Source organism: Arvicola amphibius, chromosome 12, assembly GCF_903992535.2.
Source record: "Arvicola amphibius chromosome 12, mArvAmp1.2, whole genome shotgun sequence".
NCBI classification, from domain to species: Eukaryota; Metazoa; Chordata; class Mammalia; order Rodentia; family Cricetidae; genus Arvicola; species Arvicola amphibius.
In genome coordinates, this window is record NC_052058.2 from 80,971,681 (window position 1) to 80,989,338 (window position 17,658).

General features: G+C 37.9%; 1 protein-coding gene across 2 annotated transcripts in view; it reads right to left on the reverse strand.

The window, feature by feature from the left end:
• The window catches only part of Dennd1b (DENN domain containing 1B), a 225,071-nt gene that overhangs the window by 157,139 nt on the left and 50,274 nt on the right, over nucleotides 1-17,658 (reverse strand). For both annotated transcript variants that reach the window (XM_038349159.1, XM_038349158.1), the window contains exon 3: nucleotides 11,827-11,870. In XM_038349159.1, the coding sequence (XP_038205087.1) occupies nucleotides 11,827-11,870 (44 nt within the window). The remainder of the gene's footprint in view (nucleotides 1-11,826; nucleotides 11,871-17,658) is intronic.

The window sequence follows — 17,658 nt, forward strand, 5'->3', positions numbered from 1 at the left end:
TAGAGACAGAGCCCCACATTGGAGCACCGGATTGAGCTCCAAAGGTCCAAATGAGGAGCAGAAGGAGGGAGAACATGAGCAAGGAAGTCAGGACCGCAAGGAGTGCACCCACCCACTGAGATGGTGGGGCTTATCTAATGGGAGCTCACCAAGGCCAGCTGGACTGGGACTGAAAAAGCATGGGATAAAACCAGACTCCCAGAACATGGAGGACAATGAGGGCTGCTGAGAAGCCAAGGACAATGGCACTGGATTTTGATCCTACTGCATATACTGGCTTTGGGGGGGGGGGGCTAGCCTGTTTGGATGCTCACCTTCCTAGACCTGGATGGAGGGGGGAGGAACTTGGACTTCCAACAGGGCAGGGAACCTTTACTGCTCTTCTGACAGGAGAGGGAGTGGGAGTGGAGGGGAGAGGGAGGTAAATGGGAGGCGGGGAGGAGGCGGAAAATTTTTAATAAAAAAAAGAAATTTCTAATGTCTTCTTGATGGAGTGGTCCCGTCATGAGCATGCCATCTGACTGTCTAGATTGGAAGTATTTTGTCAGGGAGCTGATCATTTCTACTTACCTGCCTGCTACTTCCACTGATAGTCTTGGGCTAAGCTTTCCCCCTCTTAGTCCTAAGGCAGCCTCTCCATTGATGATAAGGCACATTTCTTAGAGACAACAGAAAGACAAGTCCTATCTTCTCAACCAATCGGCCTTTCAATGTAGGAGTTGAGACTGTTAATATTCACTTATTAAAAGGTATATATTACTGTCTGGCTAACTATTGGTTTTATAGAGTACTTCTCTTTTCCTCATTAGTTTAACTACTATTCTAGCATACCTTATTCTTTCTCTAGCCTCTGAGTATGTTTATCTTTTCATTCTGAAGTACTTCAGGTATTTTCTTTAGATCCAGCTTAGTACTCATGAATTCATAGTTTGCTATTATCATGGAAAATTATCTTTTCTACAAGTATAACAGAAAGGGTATAGGGATGATGGGGTAGTCTTGGTTAGCAGCTTCGTTTAGAATTTGGAACACATCATTTCAATACCTCTTGTATTTCAGACTTTCTGCAGCCAAATCTGCTGTTGCTGTGTTGGGTCTGTTATGTGAGTTGGTTTTACTTGAAGCTATCAATATACTTTCTTTGTTCAATGCATTTAGTATTTTAACTATAATACAATATGGAAGTTTGATTACCCAGTCTCCTCTATTTGTTGATTTTAAATGCCTCTCGTACCTAATTTGGGAAACATTCTGCTATGATTTTACTCAAAATATTTTCTTTCTACTTAGCATTAAAACTTTTTTCTAAGCTCACAACTCCTAGATTTGTTATTTCCATAAGTGACATGTCAAATGTGATCAGTTCATACTTTATTATGTTTTCTAGTTATCTGAATGCTGTAATTCCTCTACTTAGTCTTCAAGTTTTAATATTCTGTGCTCACCCTGATCTATTCTACTGTTGAAGTTTTCCACTGACTTACTGAATTTTTCATTTCCAGTTTTTCAGTTTGGTTTTTCTACCATATTTCTATTGATTTACTGAATTCTAATTTTCATATCCTGTAGTGACTTCCGTTGTTGTTTTCTTTGTTGTCACACAGAATTCATTTTTTGTGTCATGTGGGAGGGGGGTGGGTGTGTTGGCCCATGCTTCTCTTTGATTTCTCCTGAATGATTTGCCTGAGATTTCATCTGACATTCTCATTGGTGGCCATTACTGTGTGATTAGTAGGCTCTGGAGGGGCTGACTGCCTGGAGTTTTCACACTCCCTGTGTTATTCTCGCTGAGATGTGCTCCCATGGGATTATGCCACAGGATAAATTGGTTCTAATCACCTTTATTTAACAGAGATGTTGGCAATGTTCAAGAAATCTAGGTTGTAGTAGGGCTGAGTTATCATTCTGTTCTGCTACACTATGGTAGAACATCAGCATTATCATGAGAGAATATTGTATTCCAAAATAGCCACTATCAATGGGTAGGTCATTATGGAAAAACAGTCATAACCAAAAAATAGGCATATTTACGTGCTCGTCATTTGTGAAATAAAGGAACACTGATCATAATATTAGTTACTATGAGTGAGTGGGAAGCAAAAAGGAAAAAAAATCAGAGTAAGACTAGTAATTATTATTGTGTTGTCAAAAAAAAGGTACAGAAGTCTATAGCTATAGTACCCTGATCTCTTTCATCTGATCTCAGAAACTACCTATGGCCAAGTCTCAACAATATTTGGAGGAGAGAAAATGCAGGAAGAAAGTCAAGGGGAGAGTTACCGGCAAGTGATGACGGACACGTGGCAGTTCTGTCTAAAGGTAGAGTGAAAGGACTAGTTAGAAAAGAAATGCAATCTAAAAATAATTGAAGAGATGGTACAGGGCACATAAAAAGAGGGGAGTTACGGCATTAATTAGGAACGGGCAAGAGGAAAAGACAGTAAGTATGTCAACCAAAGCTAAGGACGTATAACGAAAGCCTTTGAAAATAAGTTAGTTGCAAAATACAACTTTAGACTAAGGGGCTTCAAAGGGAATGGCCTTGCATGGGTGAACAATGGTGCTCCAGGAGACACATGTCACTAGATAAAAATCACAGGACCAGGCATGGGAGACTTCCCTAACAGTTTTTTTTTCTTTTTTATGGATTTTTATTCAGCTATATAATTTTCTCTGCTCCCCTCCCTGCCTCTCTCCTCCCTTTCAACCCTCTCCCATGGTCCCCACGCTCCCAATTTATTCAGGAGATCTTATTTTTTTTTCTACTTCCCACATAGACTAGACCTATTTATGTCTCTCTTGGGGTCCTCATTGTTGTCTAAGTTCTCTGGGCTTGTGATTTGTAGGCTGGTTTTCTTTGTTTTTTGTTTAAAAACCACTTATGAATAAGTAGATATGATATTTGACTTTCTGGGTCTGGGTTACCTCACTCAATGTAATGCTTTCTAGATCCATCCATTTGCCTGCAAATTTCAAGATGTCATTATTTTTTTTTCTGCAGTGTAGCACTCCATTGTGAAAATGTACCACATTTTCCTTATCTATTCTTTGGTAGAGGAACATTTAGGTTGTTTCCAGGTTCTGGCTATGACAAACAATGCTGCTATGAACATAGTTGAGCACATGTCCTTGTGCCACGATTGAGCATCCTTTGGATATATAACGAAAAGTGGTATTGCTGGGTTTTGAGGAAGGTTGTTTCCTAAATTTCTGAGAAATCGCCATAATGATATCCAAAGGGGCTGTACCAGCTTGAACACCCCCAACAGCAATGGAGGAGTGTTCCCTTTACCCCACATCCTCTCCAGCATAAGTTGTCATCAGTGTTTTTGATCTTGGCCATTTTTACAGGTGTAAGATGAAATCTCAGAGTTGTTTTGATTTGCATTTCTCTGATGACTAAGGATGTTGAACATTTCTTTAAGTGTCTTTCAGCCATTTTAGATTCCTCTGTTGAGAGATCTCTGTTTAGGTCTGTGCTCCATTTTTTTTTATTGGATATTGTGTTCTTTTGATGACCAATTTCTTGAGTTCTTTGTATATTTTGGAAATCAGACCTCCGTCTGATGTGGGGTTGGTAAAGATCTTTTCCCATTCTGTAGGCTGTTGTTTTGTCTTGTTAACCATGTCCTTTGCTTTACAGAAGCTTCTCAGTTTCAGGAGATCCCATTTATTTATTGTTTCTCTCAGTGTTTGTGCTACTGGGGTTATATTTAGGAAGTGGTCTCCTGTGCCAACGCGTTTAAGTGTACTTCCCACTTTCTCTTCTATGAGGTTCAGTTTGGCTGGCTTTATGTTGAGGTCTTTGATCCCTTTGGACTTGAGTTTTGTGCACGGTGATAGATATGGATCTATTTCACTCCTATACATATTAATATCCAGTTAGTCCTTTGGTTACCCACCATAACTGCATGGAAAGGTCCTGCAGCTATAAAGACCACACACTTTGGCTACAGGACATAGAAAAATCAAGCTCCAGCACACCAGGAGACTTCTCTCTGTTTACTGCTTTCATAGTGCAGGAGAGAGCTATGGACCCTGCTGGAGGAGAAAAAACACCACAGGTCTTAGCAAGTACTGGACTCGCATGGTGAAATACTGACCTGCCAAATACCACGTGCTTGCTGATACAATACTGTACTACTGTTATAGGGTAACTAAATGCTTTCTGATTGGAAAGGAGGCTTGCTCCACAAAAGGGAATTTCATGGCTGGTACTATAATATAAATAAGTATTTATATTCACAGTCTAGGGCTGTTCTCAACCTTTTCTAAAGAGCTTCTTTTTGCAGTGGGCAGAAGTTAATGATCAAAGTTCTGAGCATAAGAAATGAGCATGAGTGCTCAGTGCTAAATGGGACAGCGAGCTGTACGTACACACACACACGCACACGCACACGCACACACACACACCAAAGTTCAGAGAACATTGTGGGAAAGGAGGCAGAAAGAACATAAGAGACAGAGGAAAAATGCTATGAAGTGCTGTCTTCTGGACATGACACAACTGTCACTCTCATGAATTCACAGCAGCTGTGGTCACCCCAGGCCCCACCTTTTACTGAGAAGCTATTGGCAATAGACAGCTTGGGGGAAAAAAGAATCACTTTTTTTTCCTGAGGATGGGACCACTGAACAGTAGGTTTCCCACGCTCTGGTGGATGGCCTCGTGCATTCGCATATGGACAACTCAACTCGACTTAGTAAGCTAGCCAAGAAAAAAAAAAAACATGAGGTTAGAGGTTTGGGCATGCTACAGGCTACAGGAGATATGCGGGAAGCTGGAGGGAGGAGAGGGGATTGCATACAGTATCTCATTGTCATCGTACACACACATGAGACTGTTTAACTGGGTATTAAATAAAAGATAAAAGTGAAGAGAGGGCTGGATAAGGGCATAAAGTACAAATACAGCCCAGCTTGCATGCCAATTCCTGTCTCTAGTCTTCAGGAATTCCTTTCTGAGGTTTACAGTTACCTGTCACACACCTGGGCATTCCCTTGTGAGGCGGTGTCACAGATACTGGGAATCTTTCAGTGTTCTTTGGTGATCCTTCAGAAATAAGTTAGTGAATGCTAGCTGGCCCTGAAAAGTCCCCTGGGAGCTGCCACGCATAGGCTGGTTCCAACTTCATGGGTCAGAAGGTGAATGTTGGTGCTAGCCCAGGGTGGTCCTTCCAAGTGTCCATCTATACTTCCTAGTCTCCAGTACTGACTGGGTCTTTACCTGACTGAATATTATGTTTCTTACTCTAAGATTGTGCTATCTGAGGACAAACATGCTAGGTGAAATAAAATCTTTCAGAAAAATAAATGAAGTATCTAAAACAGCAAAATTCACCAAAGCAGAAAGTGGAATGGTGCTCACCAGACTCGAGATAATGTCCACTTGCATGAGCTGACTAAGTTCCAGAGACCTCCTATACACTATGCTCATGACACACAACAGGTGTAAAGTACTCCTTCCTACACAACAGAGACACTAGAGAAGATGCAGATACACCCTTCACCTTATCTATTTGACTTTCCCTTAGTGCAGTTTGAACAAATACAAGAAAGCCACCATGTTTCAAGCAAGTTCCTGGCCTTTAGTTACCATCCCAGTGCACAGATGAGCATGTGGAAACACCTGATTGAAATGCCCTTTCTCATTATTTACTTCTTATATACCAAGAGCAGGAAGCACGGGTACGAAGTTCTACATCGTCTGGCCCAATTACCTGTGTATCTGTCCTCAACACCATGTTTACACACTTCACACCAACTCTCCACAGTTCTTCAGAGCAAGGCTTGTGCTTTACATTCGTGCTACTTCTCCATGCCCTAAATCTCAAAACGTGGGGCTTATTCCCTAGCTGAATAATAATCTAGTCAAAGTGTTTTGCTACTGAATTAACTCCAAAGAAGCTTTCTAAATTTTTGCAATTTACAATGCAAACCACTAAATGGTCCTAGATAGTCAGCAGGAGTCTCTAACATATAAAAGAAGTAAATTAGATATACACTACCCATCTCCTACAGAACAAAACAGTTAGAAAAGCCATAGCACATAAGGTTATCAAACTAACTTTCTCATTATGGAATCACAGAAATAGTAGGGGTCTGTAGAAGCAGATATCCTTGTCATTAAACCTCACCTCCCAGATTCTCTTGCACTAGTGAATTCTGTGTCACCACCTTGCCTGAAGCACACAGTTAGACCCTCCTTGTACTTGAAGGATACATACAATAGAAAACCTAGCACAGTCAAACTGGAAACATACAGCCTTGAAGCTGTGGTCTTCTTCCCAGAGTCTCCTTTCTACACGTGAATGCTAACTCTTCACTAATAGTGAGTTTCAAACTGCACACGTTTGATTTTCTTTGTACACAAATGTATCAAAAACTAACTAAAGCTGCATGAATCCCTGTGTCTATGTTTTGTGAAAATGACTACTATGCTCCATTGTTATCTTATTCTAGGCAATCAGGTTTAAGATAAAAGTATATATTATCAATCAGTACAAATCAAGTTATAATCACTATGGAAAAAACACAATGGAACAAACATAAAATTGTATAATATTTGGATAGCTCTTTAAAGAAAACTGAATAATTTATCTTTTAAATAAAATATTCAGTAGTACAATTTGTTAAAGAAAAAATATAAGAACAAGGAAGCTGATTTTTACAAATAGGTCTATATAAAAAAGGGCCAGAATTAGTGTTCTCCTTAAAATATTTATACTGAACAACCTGACATTATACTTCTCAAGATTTGAAGTGTCTAGCATATGTAAAGTCTATTAAAATGCACATAACTTATCTGAATCAACATGAAAATATACCTAATAAATATTGCTATTCATCTGGCTCTTTTAGTTCTCTCTTAATATACAAATGCATTTCTTTTCTCCAAAATACAGCAGCTGGGAATGAAAGAAAGATTTCAAGTGAACATTTTTACATCATATTCCATCATCTTTTCATTGGTTTCTCTGAGCTTTCCTTTGAGGGAGCCCTTTCTTTAAAAAGAGGTTTCTTTTTAGATCAATCCATATTTCCATAATCCACACTGCAGTTTCCTCCTCTTCTCCCCAGGGTGGACTAACCCCCACATCCCCAACTATGGCTTACAACTGTCATTAAGCCCTACAACAATAATAAGACAACAAAAGAGCGGGTGGGTGTGAGGCTAGCTAGTACCATATGCTGACCAAGCTCAGCATTTTTAGCTGCTATAGAATAGTTTGAAACTTAAATTTTTTAGTAGTAAAGTGTCTTCACACCACTTGTTTGCAGAACTATTTCAGACAAGAACTTTAAATACTGAGAAGCAACCAACAATACTTCTATTTAAAAGCCTGTCTGCTAAGGATATGTTGAGAAAGGAGCGTGCGGTCCCTAAATACAGAAGGGTACAATCAGTGAGTACTCATTCTGCTCATCCCAGACCCCATTCTGCTTAAATCTAAAGAATTGTTTAAGACTCATTTTTAAAGCAGCATGCAGATATGAGCAAGGCGGATTCAACATAGCCTTGTCCATGTGAACCCAGGGCTTTATAGCAATTTTAACAGGCATGATTTCCATAAATTAACATCTAGATATTTTATTGTATCCATCTTTTGTTTCATACTCAACTAACTTCAACTTTTTTTTTTTAAAGTGAAAACAAACTTACATGTAGAGTTCTGACCTGCCAAAACAACAAACTCTTCACCTAAGACTCCACACTGTTCAGTCTGTTTGGGAGAACCTATATGACGTCACTATGGAAATGTCATTTGTCCATTCTGCTTCCCTCAAACATGCTGTAGAACTTTACTTTTGCCAATAAAAAAGCTTCTGTAAAAAACTTGTATTTATTTTGACTGCATCACATATGACTTTACTTCTACAGGCTGCCAGAGTAGGGTCATGTCTGCCTATCTAGACTAAATCATTTATAGAGTTAGAGCAATTTCATTAATATAAAAATAAATATAACTACCTTACCTCTAGAAGCTCACTAAAGTAAAAATTTTCATCCTTCAGCAGAACAGTTATGTCATTTTTAATAGGGTTTCAAATACAAAGTTAATGTTAAATGCATTGTAATATTCAAATACAATGCCAAATGTTTCTAAAATACTTTTTCATTACAAACTTGTGAGAGCATATTAGTTCCACTGCCAGCAAAGACCTATTCCATAAAACAAAATTTAAAAAAATTACTGTTTTTCCAAATTAGCTTCCTTTAGGGCAATGAAAAATTTAAGTTCAACAATTCAAAAATATAAAACACATTTACAGTAACTTAAAGAATGTAGTCATGTTTTATATTAAATTTTCCAACACTATACCTGCAAAGAAACTAAATCACATCTTTATAATAACAGTTGACAATCCGATTCTATTCTCGATACATATGAAGAACATAGCCCTGTATATTCCTACCAACCAAAAGCACACTGACAGAAGTGGCATGGAATATGAAACACAGTAAGCATCTAAATATAATATAATTTTTATATTAACCTATTCTCTTTACAAAATCTGATATTTTTAAAAATTAATCATGTTTGTCGCAGGAATGGGCTTGTAGAAACATATGCATATGTATGCAAACACATCCTCACAAGAGCAGTGAAATAAAATTGACTTTCACATCACAAATCAGCTGTGACTGTACCAAGCACAAAAATTTTTAAAAATTAATTTCTGAATAGTCCATAACTGCTCATAATTATTTTGTTATACTAAAATCAATGTTATTGCCAAATAACTTAGATCTTCGTAAGTGACATACTAAATAAAATTACGAAATACCCATATATCAATACTGCTCAGTTTTAAATCATGAAAATCTTTACGTTATCCAAATTTCTTTTTAAGTCAGTCAGGGAGAGAAAAATGAATGAATATATAAAACTCCAACTGGTCACATGTTCAAGAGGCATTCCTTCTAAACCGCACAGTGAGACAGCTACACTTGGTTGAACATAAAAGACAGTGTGAAATGCCGAGTCTGACTGTCAGGCAGCTAGCTGGCAGCCTCTACAAAGGAAAGCCCCAAAAGGACACAGCTGAAATGCACACGTGAAAATGTCTTTCCGATGACACACTTAAAATTATAATTTAAACTTTCCAGATACTTCCTACATGATTTGCTACTGAAGGCGGCTGCAGTAACTGAGGCTTGTGGTCTTTTCCAGCAGCCTTCTCAGTACTTTTATCTACAGAAACGAAAGGGAGGAGGAGGAACCGTGGTCAGGAACTCATCAGGAGTCAGTGGCGAGCGCTCTAAACTTCAAGCTGCAAACTCCTCATCAAAGCCACATCTTTCATTCATACTTTAATAAAACCCCATTATATTTGGTATAGCTCTTGAGCTCTTTCTAAACCAAGCTTTACACGGAGCTCTCGGACTAGACTTCCTAGAACATTAATTGCCTGTTTTCCCCACTGTGGTCAAGATAACTCATCATGAGTTTACTCAACTTTCTTTATTTAATATGTCACTCACTCAACTAAATAAACATCTATCCACACTTTATTATGTGACAGCCACTGTGGTGTGTGGAAACTAAAAGGAAAAAAAAATGAGAGGGAGGGGGGTGGCAAAGAGGAAGGAGGATGACTCTTGAAATACAAAAAATAAGCTATGAAATTACAACAGGTTGCTGTAGAAGCTCAAGAAAGCCTCAAAAGAATTCATTTTCAAGTTGGGGTTTAAGATTAGGATGAAATCTCAGCAATGTAGTAGCCTAAATAAGACCTAGTCCATAACAATTATGTCAACACGCCAATGAGGAAGAGGGAAGTCTTATAAAGCCCCACTACTAGATTAAGAGCTACAGGCAATTAATGACTGCTAAGACAGAGAATCCATCTTCCCCAGGGATGAGCCCGATATGTTATCCAATCCCAAGTGGTCAGCACTAAGAACATACATATAAGCAATACTAAACTGACTTGGTAGGTTGATACTGTCATATTTATATGCATATATATTAACAACAGTAATTAAAGAAAACAGAAATAATATATGAAAGCAGGAGGAGGGTTTGGAGGTACAGCCAGGGAAAGTGGGAGAGGGGAGCAGGGTGAAGCAGGGAACTGAAGATGATCAAAGTGTACTATACATATTATGAAATGTCATAATGAAACCTATCATTTCGTACAATTACTAAAATAAAAATCTTAAAAGATTGTGAGCATGCTCTGTTGGTGGCGCAAGCCTTTAGTCCCAGCACTCCGGAGGCAGAGGAGAGGTGATCTGTTCCAGGCCAGTCAGGGCCACACAGGGAGACTATACTCAAAAAGACAAAACCAAAGACGACGGTGAGGACTAAAGCACACTGGATCCCTGGGGTTTATGGGCATCACTGCCGCTTACCCAGTGAACTGCTCCTGCTTTAGACCAAATGCAGGAACACTGACAGATGCATTATAGCAAAATGCACAAACAGCATTTTATTAACCAAGAGGACCAGCAACAGGTGATCACACTAAAGTCTGCTCAGGTAGACAGGCAAGTATGTATCTTCATATGTGATCCCACAGTTAGGCCTCCCTAGGGTCCCAAAGATTCTAAGGAACAGTTTTAAAGAGAGAAATAAAAGTAATGTAATAACACTTGAAAAGGGACATGAGGATGCTTGTAGGGCAGTGGACAAAAGACAACTGAGGAGATAAACAAGCATTTCAGACCGGTAGAAGAGTCCAGAATCACTGGAGAACAGAAATACACTTAGCTTAGCTGCTTATGTCAAAGTCACCCCTTCACTGGAAGGACTTACTTAAGAATATTTACGATATTTATAAATCCATCATTCACTAAAGGCTAAAAGCAACCTAAGAATAAATAACTTTTCTTTGTGGTCATGGTCAAGGGCAACAGACATGATCAGTACCTAACATGCCCATTTAATTGGTTCATTCAAGTTGACTCCCAATTTCCCATCTTTCAGGTTGACATTCCAACCTCGAAAATTATCCTTTAACAGTATTCAAAATCATGCATACTATTTCTGAATCAATACTTGTAATGATACACTTTTATGAGACTGACTTTTTGCAAATTGTGGGAATCATACCTGAAAACTGAAGGTATGAGCTGGTAAAATTACTTTACCAGTGATACAACTGTTATTATCTCACTTCTTTTTAGGCAAAAGAATGGAACTTATTTATTAGGTATCTGGGGAATTTTACCAAAACAAATTAGTGCAAACTATAATTCAATCTCAAAATGATATTCCCATAACATAAATTTTAAAATATTTTTCTATGCACTTACATCAATATAGTTGGGTTTTGGTCATAGTAAGTATTAAGGAACTACAGAAGACTAAAAAATGCCAACCAAGAAATTCGTCCTGTAGTTTCCTTCTGACACTTTAGCTTTCTAAGAAAATAAAGTGATAAAAATTATTCAGAAATAAGGAAATATTCCTAATTCAATTTCTAAATGTAAGTGATTCCAGAATCATTGTGACAAAAACTGATTTATATCATTACACTTCATTCTAAGTGTACAGAAATAATGAGTATATCCAACCAAAAATTAATAGTGTTAAGTTTTTGTGACTGGGAGCTTTTATTGTACCCAAATATATATCCCCTATTTGAAAATGTAGAACTATGTTGAGACCATAGACACCCAGCTGCTATGATTCTCACTGTAAGTACTTCTCAACTCACCTGCAAGGTCATTAACAACTCTTCTGTATATTCTCCACACTTTGTCTTTCTCAAATTTTATCAAGAAAAATAATTGCAACTATTCATATACAATATCAGCAGTTCATAGTAATAAATACAGTATTTCAATTTAAAAAGTTTTTAAATTATGTTCCCAACCTGGTCTCCAAAGTCCTCTGGGAATTTCCACAGTATCACAGGACCTGCAAACAATAGACACACGTCAGTAAAGGAAACGCAGGAAAATGCTAACATAATTTAAATGATCAGTTTTGATATTTTAACACAATTTTAAGGTTAGTTTCTCTATATTTTATAAGATTAAATATTTTGACATTTAGGTTTAAATAATCTTAGCAACAGAGTCAAATAAAATTCATAACTTAAATTCAAGCTACTAAAAATCATTCCTTTTAGCAATCTATTTGCATGCCTTGGGGTCTAATGGAATACAATACATTTTCAATTTAAATACTTATAAAAACACAAGTTATGGCTTGAAAATAAAATATAAAAGTAGTAAGTAGTAATAATAATCAAACAGTCTCAGAGACTAGACCAAAACATTCTATTCTAAATTTCCATGAAGAATATATGATGTCAATAATTAGTTTTGCTTTATTCAGTTTTAAATGCTCATATTTAAACTCTAATTCTGAGTAGTAGGTAAGCTACTAGGTAGATTTAAAACAGCCTTTTAAAAATAAGTTTGCTTTCGCAATCTATTTCAGGAAATAAATGTGATTTCTATGTGTGTGGATTTCTAGATACAGTAGCAACAGCTTTAGAAACATTCATACACCTTGTTTACTTTCACATTTCTCAAACTCCTTTTTTAAATGTGGTAAAGGATGGTGTTGATGGCTTTGATTAGTACTAGTAAATATTTAGGTCATGTACGTAATTCTGCCGAAAACAAAGCTGAATATTTCAAATGAGTTTTTAAAGGGTAATTAAGAATGGATTAATAGCATCTCTAGAAAAGGGCTGCTGAAACCCATGATAGAGTTAACACACCAAGTGCTGTCAGTCTCAACTCCACCCCAAGTAAAGGACCTCAGGGGCCAGAGACTTGGTTCTGCATATCCAGTCAGTGGGCAACTACAGCTCAATTGCACAACTGCCACCATCTTATGGTGCATTTTTAAAACTAAAAATCAGGGTGCAAATATTCTTAAACATTAATTCCAAATTCTAAAAGACGTCTAGCAGCATTTTAAACGTGAGCTGGCTACTCTAGAACTTCCACACGTAGTTCAAATAAGATTGTTTTTCACTTGTAAACAAAGCATGCTTTCCACAAAAAAAAAAAAAATTTAATTTAATTAAGAAATTAAAACTTTCCACATAAAACACAAATAAGCAATGCAGAACATCTTACATAAAACGAATCATTAGAAATTTATGAAGAGCAACATCAGATGCTTTGACTTTATTCATATAAAACAAATGTCTACATTTTGGAAATTAATGTGGAAAAACATCAAAGATCAAGTGAAAATCCTCAGAAAGAATTCTCTTACAGATCCTATAGATAATTACATCCCAAATTGTTTAGATTTGTGTGGCACTTTTACCAAAACTGAGAGATCATAAGACAAAAGCACACAGGAAATCCCCAGGAAGAAAGTATGACAGTAAGTTAGTGGTAATAAACACAAATCATCACACAGAGGCAGGCTAGTCGCATAGCATGCGATGAGCTTCAAGGCAGATATTTAACTATCCCTTTCCATCAACCACAACTTTAGAGTCAGCTGCTATTTCAGAATAGGAGCAGTTTCTTAGGCCTATGTCTGACCTCGGGATAGTTACCAGTTGCACAGCCCTACAGTCTGGTTTTACTGCTGGCTGCAGTTAGCTAAATAAGCTTTGGCTGCCTCGCTTTTCATGCACCCCTTGCTCATTCATTCATTTTTTTCTATACACTACATTTTCACAGAAGGAAAACAAATGACTATATGAAAGGTTTATTGGATTAAACATCTAGTGGAAAATATCCTATTTATTTTCATTAAATAAACTTCATCCTTCAGCAGCATGCAAAACTGCATTAGACTCATGTGCACCCACATTCTGAAATGGATTAACTTAGTTACTGCTTATGTGGTTATATTTCAACTACATGTTTGTAGCAACCTTTCAGAGTACCGCAAAGGAACAAAAGACCTGAGAAAAATAATCCGATTTTGTCACTTCAAACAAAGCCTGAATTTTCTCTTCCCTGAGGATTACTCCAGATCCTCATCTGATGTGTCAGGGCCGATTTTATGCTGCTCTTAAGGGAGAAGGGATGGGAGCTGCTGGTGGGGCTGCGAAGCTGTGACAGGGACTCAGTGCTTGTCCCACCAGTCGGACGGAGTCCAGGGAGACTCCACACCCTACCTACCCAGAAGCACGGCTGCTGACGGGAAAAATGTGTCACTTCATCCTCACATAGTTACAGCATAAGTACACAAATACTTGTTAAATCAGTTCATCCTGCAGATAGTCAAAATTACTGTTTGCACATGAGCACAAATGCTTTTAAATTATGATTTTTAAAAAATAAGGAAAAATCCTTTAATTTGATATTTCATACTTTCTAGCCCTTAATAAGAAGCAAAATATCAAAATAAAAATACTAGTGTGGATTATACTAAACAAAAAAAATCACAAGATAAAAACAATACTTCCTAATTCCCATCAATTAATAAAATCTCTTTGATTCTGGGGAATTGAAAGATGAGTTAAATATACAGTTTCTTTACTATTATGCATCTAAAAAACCAGAGTTCAGACATTATTTACTCCAGAAAAAATAGAATGTACAATCTTTGTATTTTGCTTGAGTACAGATTTGTTTTTTTAAATACATATCTATTTTTATTTTATGTGTATAAGTGTTTTGCCTGGATGTGTGGATGTGTATATCAAATGTGCCTGGTACCCAAGGAGGTCAGAAGAGAGCAATGACTTCCCTGAAACTGGAATTACAAACAGCTGTGAGCTACCAGGTGAGGAGCAGCCAGTGCTCTTAACTGCTGAGCCATCTCTCCAGCTCTCTGGTGATAGCTTTCTCCAAGCCTGATTCACTCACATTACTGAATGATGTTTATGTACAAGGAAACTGTGGCCAAAGCATGAGACGTTCGTAGTCTCCTCAAACAGCTGGCTAAGTAAGATCGGAGCTTTCTTAGCTCCAGAGAACTTAACTTGGAATATTTCCTAATAATAAAAACTTCTGTGGACCATCTAACTAAGTTCCGTCTATTTCATTCAGAACTAAACCCATTGCCTCCTGACTCTTCATATCACTCATGGGCAGAATGTCAAATACTGTCTGGAGTTTGTGCAAAGCATTCTTCCAAGCAAGGTTACTACTTAACAATTCAATTCAACTTGAAGAATCCTTCACTTGGTCAAGAAATGCTGCTAATGAAGGAATGTCTTTTGAAAATAAATTAATAGAAATTAGTAGCCTTTTTGAAAATGTGTGATTTTTTTTAACTTTTTCACCTATGGAGATACCATAGCAAAGTTAAACAGGATCCCTACCATTTACAGAAAAGAGAAGCATTAAACAAAAAGCATATATAGACAGGGTATGGTAGTGTACACTTTTTAATCCCAGCACTTAAGAAGCAGAGGCAAGTGGAGCTCTATGAGTTCAAGGCCAGCCTGGTCTACATAGTGAGTTCCAGAACAGAGAGACCCTGTCTCAAAAAAAGAAAAAGAAAAGAAAGTGAGTGAGAGAGAGAGTGAGTGTGTGTGTGTGTGTGTGTGTGTGCGCGCGCGCGTGTAATAACTCTGAATTAAGAAAATGCATTCGAAGTCAGGGTGCAAGCAAGTCTGTAAGAATTTTCATAATTAGTGACTGATGTGGGAGGGTCCAGCCCATTGTGGATGGTGGCACCCCTGAGGGGTGGTCCTAGGTTTTATGAAAGTAGGCTAAGCAAACCAAAGGGAATAAATCAGTAAACAGCATCCCGCTATGGCCTCTGTATCAGCTCCTGCCTCCAGGTCCCTCCCCGACTTCTTTCAGTGATGGACTATGATGTGGAAGTATAGGCCAAATAAACCCTTTCCTCCCCAACCTGCTTTTGGTGATGGTGTTACATAGCAATAGTACCACTAACTAGGAAAGAGGTCCTCCATATGGACATTTATTAGATTAAAGGAATCTAATCATCACTAACGGATGATTTGGTCAGCAGGAAACATCCGAGCCTGTAGAAACAAAATACATGATATCTTGAATAAAAGGAAAGAGGGTATCCTATCTAAAAAGTAAGCAAAATTTAACATACCAAGAATATAATGTAGCAGGGAGACATCCTAAAGAGACGGGGCTGAGTTGGCAAGAGGCAACCAAAGGAGAAAGAATAGCCAGGTAGGAGGACAGCACAACTGCCATTTTGGGCATCAAGGGAAGTGGCATTCCCTTGGAGATGAATAAAGAAAACAAAAACTCACAAGTGCTGCAAGTCCTAGAGAAGTGATGGCTGCAGAACGACCACCCTTTAAAAGTGCACAGCCATAGGAAGAACAGCAGGGCAGAGAAAAGAGGCAGACAGAACCTGGGCTACGCACTGGGCAAGAGGTCTGTGTCCAAGAGAAGGAATGCTGAGAGCAGAGAATGGAGATTCAGCGAGACGCCCTTTTCTTGGATAACAGTATGTATCTGTGCATGCTTACAGGAACCAATGACCTAATGAAAACCCAGGAGAGAAGAGACACAAGGTGACTAAGAAGGCAGGAGGAGTGGGGTCCTGATCAAGACAATGGCCTGGAGCTAAAGCAGGAGCAGAAGTGTCTTCCATCCTCTCAGGAAAAGGATGCGGGGAAGCATGGTTCTGAGAGAATCCGAGGAATTGGTGTGGAGGGTTGTATAAAACCTGCTGCTTCCTCCCCTCACTCTCATGCTATAGGAAGCTCTCTGAAGTCAGCTGAACAAGAAAGCAGGAATCCACTGTTCAGGTAATAAGTATTCAGTGTAGATAATGGTTTATTCTCGCATGCAAAGCCAACAAAGTGGGATTTCCCATCATAATCCAACAGCCAATGTGGGAAGGACATCTAGTAGATTCAGTCAACACTAGGTTTCTGTCAGCCACAACTGCTGAAAAGAGAACTTAAATGTATGAGTAATTATTAACTAAAAATTAATCATCCCATACTAGCTTTAAAAAGTGAACTTTTTCAGTAAAATCCATCAATATTGTATATTATTACCAAAACATACAAATACATTTGAAAAGGTGTCTTTTCAGACCAATGACTATTTAAAAATTGCAAAACCGAGAAGATAATGGAAGCATATGTGAAATAACAAGGTGGGTGTAGGTAACGTGAACCCTTCCGCCACCCTCAGCGAGGGGGCTGAAATCCACCAGCTCAGTCCATCTTCCCCCACTCTGAGTTAAAATGAAGAGCAGCCTCATCTGCCTACCTATGTGTATCACATAAATATCCTTCATGTGCAAGTAAGACATATTTAAAAGCATATAATTCAATAACCAAAGTTAAAATTATAAATTCATTCATATCTGCCAAATATGTTTCAAATTCATAATCATTGCAATTTTATATCCAACCTGATGACAAAGGACTTAAAAACACTTCCTATACAGTTATTTAGGTCTTTGTTGAAACCAGAGGCCAGAACAATCAATATCTTACATTTTCCCAGCATGCACCACAGCAAAGCATAACTTACAGCACTGGTGAGGAGCTAGCACTCATTCTGATAGTTTAGTAATGCAAAGTTGTGATTCACACACCTCACACACCACACACACACTCAAAAAAAGTATTATGAACTATATAATATCACACATTTTAAGAACATAACCAATATTGGAAAAAAAAATTGATTTCTAAAAATTCAAATTAGAGAATATTCAATCTTAACAAAACACATAGTCAGATGTTTGTACAAATTACTTACGTTAACACATGAGAGGTGACAGACAAGCCACTTACCAATGTGTTGTGTCTCAGCATAACACA